General features: G+C 53.3%; 1 protein-coding gene across 1 annotated transcript in view; it reads right to left on the bottom strand.

The window, feature by feature from the left end:
- Nucleotides 1–5,182, bottom strand: part of GALNT18 (polypeptide N-acetylgalactosaminyltransferase 18) — a 273,895-nt gene extending 268,713 nt beyond the window's left edge. Inside the window, exon 1 of the mRNA XM_087821731.1 lies at nucleotides 4,948–5,182. Coding sequence (XP_087677857.1) covers nucleotides 4,948–5,182 — 235 coding nt within the window. The remainder of the gene's footprint in view (nucleotides 1–4,947) is intronic.
- Between the last annotated feature and the right edge of the window lie 859 nt (nucleotides 5,183–6,041).

Genomic DNA, 6,041 nt, shown 5'->3' on the forward strand with positions numbered 1-6,041 from the left:
GTAACCAAAGGAGTAGAAATCAAAAGAATAGAACATTTGACAGTGGTTATATTTGCCCAGAATATGTTGAATGATAACACCCAATGCTGGACAGACTCCATGAAATCCATACAATAATACATTGCTGGCGCCTGTGTAAAAAGGCTTTCCTTTTGAAAAATAATCTTTCACAAAAATGTTCATATTCTTTGAGTCCATAGTAATCCCACTTCTGGAAATACATCCTTAAAAGACATTCAAATGAAGAAAACAGTGAGGTGATGATGATTATTTCTGCATTATTTATAACAGAAAATCAAATGTTCAAAACTAGGAAAGTAGTTAAATCAATAGTGATATTATTGATGATGGAATATTATGCAGTCATTAAAAATACAGTAAAAGTTCTCTTTAAAAACCATGCACTGAATCACCTCTCTGGAGTAATCCTACTTTCATTCTCCCTGTGAAACAAACCCAGGTGCCTTTTTCCCTCTGCCTCAGACTTTTTCTCCCACTTCCACTCAAATCTCCCGCTAGCACCTGAGTTGTATGCTTATCAACAGCCCAATGGGTTTGTTCCAAATGTGTTTATACTCTTGGTCCTTGTCATTGTAACAACATAATTTAGTTAGATATTATATGAAGCAATGGAATATGACTACTAAAAAGACGAGAGTTGCTATTTCTAAGAAAATTAATTTAAATGCTTTGGAAAGACTTTATAAAGCTAGTCGCTTAAATAGCAGTCAAATTACACGTGAGCAAAATGACTGCAAAAGACCAGACAAAAGCCATAAAATTTTAAGCTACTACACTGAAATTGCCTCATAAGCATCTTTAAGTTCTCAATGAATTTTAAAGAAAACAAAATAAAAATTCAGACTTTGTAAACAGCACATTATAGGCATGGTTTATGCAAGAAAGATGATCAGAAAGCACACTCGGGCCAAAGACAAAGCCTTGGCCTTACATCAAAAGGCTGGTAAATGACTGTACATTTTGAATAATATTAAAATAAAACATTTAATGCATGTATGTAATATCTTGTTTTATTCTCCTCTTTAACCAATTTTTCCATTAACTGACTAACAAACCCTGACTCTGCTTAATACGAGAAATTCTATTGTCCTTTAAAAACAAGTCTACTATGACAGAGACCAGGAGTGTCTTGACTCACTTCTGTACCCAGAGTTACCTCCCTGGTGTGATCCCTGGCACATTTAAGTCTCCAGCACATAAGGGCTGAATCAATACACCACGTAGCAAGCATGAGAAAATGCTTCTAACAAAAAGCCAACTGAAAAAAGCAGAATAAAAAATTACATGTAAACCATGACCACACCTTTGCTTTTAAATATGGAGACAGATGGACAGAGCTAGAAGGGAATGCTCAAAATGCAAAATAGTTGTATGAGGGTAGAATAAATTAGAGGTGCTTTTATATATTTTTAAATATTTTCTTTCATATTGGCATATTCTTTTACAGACTCAAAAATATACATAATCAAGAAAAGGGGAATGCTGTTTTTTTTCAATTGGACTTCCAAAATAAGAAGTGTGTCAACATTTCCATTTCCTAAGCTCGCCAACACCTAGGCCTGCTTCAGCACACCTCTACTTGCTCCACCTCAACACCTCAACAAACCCATCTTTCTCCTCCTAAGACCAAACCTGCTTTAATAGTTATTTTCTGTTTCCAACCCATCAGGATGCTATTTTTTTAAATCTGGAGTTATCCACCCTCTCGTTTACCATCTATTTGGCTAAAAACAAAATTCTCAAAGCTGCGATTTATATTCCCAAGAGATTCCCAAACACTATCTAATTAAATCATTCAATCAGAAAACAAATTAAAATGAAATATCACTGCAACCCTCAAGAGGAAAATAAACTTTTCAGTCATGACTAGAACAGACCTCTAGGGTGACGCTCCAAAGCCTCTTCTAATTGCAAGTCCTATGGAACATCCTGCAGAACATTCTGTGACATTTGCAGCTTCCGGGACAACTATCCTTCCAAAGCAAAGAGGAGCCTGAGCAAGGCTCCAAAGCAAAACATGCATTTGCGAATGGAAATGTTTCATTAATGACTAAGCGGAGCACTAGGCCTCCGCACTGTGTACTCATTCATTCGTCCACGCAGCCATCCAATACCTACTCTCTGTGAATGCCAGGAACTGTCCTGGCTGTTTCACAAACCCTTTTTAAGTGAATGTAACCTTTGCCACTCAGCATGAAACAAAACAGAACCCAGAGCTTCCTGAGTTTATGTAGGAAGTCTCCAAGTCAGAAAGCTATGATGCCATCACCCCTGGGCCACCCTCCGAGGTCTCTCACTCTGATATCAAATCCCCCCATCCAGGGGAGCACTGTCCCCCCTTAGGAAATTGTAGAGTATATACAGGGCTAAGAAGAGACTCTGAAGCCACATTAGCTGGCTTTAAATCCCTGCACTACCACACACCAGTGGTATGACCCTATACAAGTCATATAACCTCTCCATCTGTAAAATGGAGTTAATATTATCTACCTCGTAGGGGTGTGGGGATTAGCTAATACACGTAAAGCACTTAGAAGAGTGCCTGGCACATAATAGGTGCTGTGTAATTTTTAGCTATTATTATTATTATTATCCTTTATTCCCCCTCAGCTCAGCAGAGTAAACTGGGTTGCTCAATAGTCTCTACTGACTACAGGAAACCTGACCGTGGAATACACGAAAAGGGTCCACATGACCAAGTACAAGCGTCTGATCCTGTCCTTTCCCATCCTCTGCCTTCAGAGAGCTGCACTTAGCCAGTCCCAAACTTCGTAGGCCCCTTACCTAAATAAGGCAAATCCCTAAATTTCATTTTAAATTCCCCAAACCTCAGCTCAGGGATGGCTCCAGCACCCCCGGGGGAGCTTTCACTAGTCATCGCTACCCATCATGGCACAACCAACCATGTAACCTCTGCCCTCTACCTGCCTCGTGTCCAGTCTTGCCCATGTCACCAACCCTTCCCCAACCCCCTAGGGACTGTGGCTTTCTGTCCTGACAATCTGGTCATTTCTGAATATCAACAGGAGTCATAACACAGTCATCACACACATTCGAGAGAACTGTACTAACACGTTTCAAGGCTCCCGCTCCCTCTTCTTTTTCCAACCTTCTCAGTGTTTCCAGGTAGAAAACTGGAAGTTCCAAACCATGCATAGTTCTAAGGTTTCCTGGGAGGAAAATCACAAAGGCTCCTTTCCACATCAACATTGCACTCACTTCCATGCAGAGCCTTTTACACCCTGTGACACGGTCCACATTTCCACATTCAGCAAGACAGGAGCCCACTCTGTGATGAGTGCACGGGTTAAGAGCGTCTCCTCACTGCTTTCCAAAGCAGGACCTTGCTCACCTCCCTGACCTGACTGGGGAGCACAAGAGAGTCATTTTTCAGGAACATATACATACACGCACAGAATCTGTAAATAAAAATCTCTCACAATCCATGGCAAACTGGAAATGTCAAAGCAGGGAACAGCCTTGTGTCTCCCTGGGAACATTGTGAATCACCCTGGGGCGAACACTGTACTTCTATTGCTGATGAATTGCCAGTCTAGACCCAGGGGATGCAAAGGACAAGTAAAAAAGAGCAGCAACAGGCACCATCAGCAAGATAAATTGGGCTGCCAAGCCCACTGCCAGACTGAGGCAGAGGCAGGTATGAAGGGAAAGCTGTCAACAGTCTCCTTTTCCCGGGGAGCGTCAGAGCCATGAACTTGTCTTGAAGTCATCAGTCAGGAAGCACAGCGAGCCTGCGGCCTCTCCTGTGCTCACCTGAACCTCCCTTGGGAAGGAACTGTTCTGGACACAGTGAGGACGCACACCAAATGTGGACAGAGCAGCCGTCCCCACCCTGGCAGGAGCAGCAGGTGCAAGAGCTGGATCTAGACGCCCGAGTGCGAACCTAAGAGAGTGCTCCTGAGGGTGCTGGAACCAAGCCGGCGGGCCTGCCGAGCGCACAGGTGAGCAAGGCTCGGCCGGCCCTGCCCTGAAGCAGCGCTCAGGCCAGGTGGAGGGCAGGGGGAGCGAGATGTGAAGAAAGGTAAGTGTGAGCCTGAGGGGCGTGCCGTGGGCGCGTGCCCGGGGCTCTCCCTTCCCCGCCTCCCACGCCCTCTAGACCAGGCCCCCCAAGGGGCGCCTGCCGGGTGCCCGCCCTTCCCTGTGCCCCAGCCCTGGCCTGGAGCAAAACCTCCCAGGGCGGCCTCAGCCTCCAGACCCACCCAGGCGGGTCAGTCTGCTCCCCGGGCCGCTCCCTGGGCCCAGAGGTGGAGCTGCCCAGGGGAAGGGCCTGCACCACGCTGCCCGCGGCGGGTCCTGCGGGCGCCGAGCCGAGCCGAGCGACGCGCCGCCGCAATGCACGGAGCTCCAGGCTCCCGGCTTCCCCTCCGTCCACACCTGCTCCGGAGAGGGTCTGGGAGCCGGAGGCTGTGGGGCGGGCACCCCAGCCGGAGTGCCCCGCGGTGCCCCTGCAGACCGCGCACGGCGGGCTGGGGCTGTGCGGTCCTCCCGCTCCCGCTCCCGCTCCCGCTCCCGCTCCCGCCCGTCCCGCAGCCCGCGGGATCTCAACGCCACTGGCTGGGCCGCGGGCATCTCATCTGCCCTGACAGCCGGCAAAGGGGCTGGAGAGCCCGCGCGCGCTCTCTTGTACACAGTCACTCACACGGACACACACTGAAGTCGGACCTGCGTGGGATCCCGAGAGCCCGCGGGAGACCAGCCCCGAGTCACACGCACGTTCGGACACGTGTGCTGCGCGCCCCGCACCGCCAGCGAGCAGCACACACGTGCGCCCGGGGAAGCGCGCACGGCCGAGGGGGTCCCGCGCTCCGGCGCAGCGTCCTCGCAGCCGCCAGCATCGCGCCTCCGAGCCCCGGGGCGCTGGGAGCGCGAACCCCCCCACGCGCCCGGCACCCCGGGCCCGCGTACCTTGGATGTGCTGCTTGATGACGTTCTCCAGGTGGTCCAGCCGCTCAATGATCCTCAGGGTCTCCCCTTTGTCTTCCTCCAGCTTCCTGTCGGGCGCGGGCTCCTGCCCCCGCACGTACACGCTGGCGATGTAGTTGGTGACCCAGCCCACGTAGAGCAGGCATATGATGTTGGTCATGCCGCTCAGGATCACGCAAGTGGACACCAAAGTTTTGGTCTTCCTGGTGCACACCATCCTGGGCCCGCTCCTCCATATGGAGCCCCGCCCCGCCTCGCCGCGCCTCGCCCCCGCCCCGCAGCCGGGCGCCGCGCACCTGAGCCCCGAGGCCCCCGAAGCCCGTCCGCCCGCGCCGAGCCGCGGCGCCCAAGTTTGCAGCCGCCGCCTTGGCCGCCCGGAGACAGGAGAGCCTGACAAAGGAAACGAGGCGGATTTCCCCCGAATTAAAAATCTCTGAGCCCCTCTCCGAGCGGTCAGGGGCGGCCAGCAGCTGCGAGCCCCCGTGCACGCGCCCGGGAAACTTTGCCACAGCCCGGGTCCGGGCGCTGCCGCCGCCCGCCGCCCGTCGCCTCGCGGTCCCGCGGCCGCTCTGCTGGAGGGGAGGCAGCGCCGCGCGAGCCCAGCCCGCCCCGCCGAGCGACGCGCGCCGCCACCAATCGCGCTCGGGCTTGGAGAGGGGCCGGTGCTGGGCGGCGGGACCCGGGCGGGGGCGCCGGCGGCGGGGGGGCGGAGTCCAGCCCCCAGGCCCCACCTGCTGGCGGCGCCCGGCTCCCGCCCTCCAGGGACGAGCCCCAGCCGCCGCTCGCGGGGCGCCGGCCGCCCAGACCCGAGCTCCCCGAGAGGGCGCACCCCAGCCCCAGACCCGAGCTCCCCGAGAGGGCGCACCCAGCCCCAGACCCGAGCTCCCCAAGAGGGCGCACCCCAGCCCCAGACCCGGGCTCCCCCAGAGGGCGCACCCAGCCCCAGACCCGAGCTCCCGGAGAGGGCGCACCCCAGACCCAGACCCGAGCTCCCGGAGAGGGCGCACCCAGCCCCAGACCCGAGCTCCCCGAGAGGGCTCACCCCAGACCCGAGCTCTCGGAGAGGGCGCACCCCA

This window comes from Miniopterus natalensis, chromosome 11 (genome assembly GCF_054644295.1).
Source record: "Miniopterus natalensis isolate mMinNat1 chromosome 11, mMinNat1.hap1, whole genome shotgun sequence".
NCBI lineage: Eukaryota > Metazoa > Chordata > Mammalia > Chiroptera > Miniopteridae > Miniopterus > Miniopterus natalensis.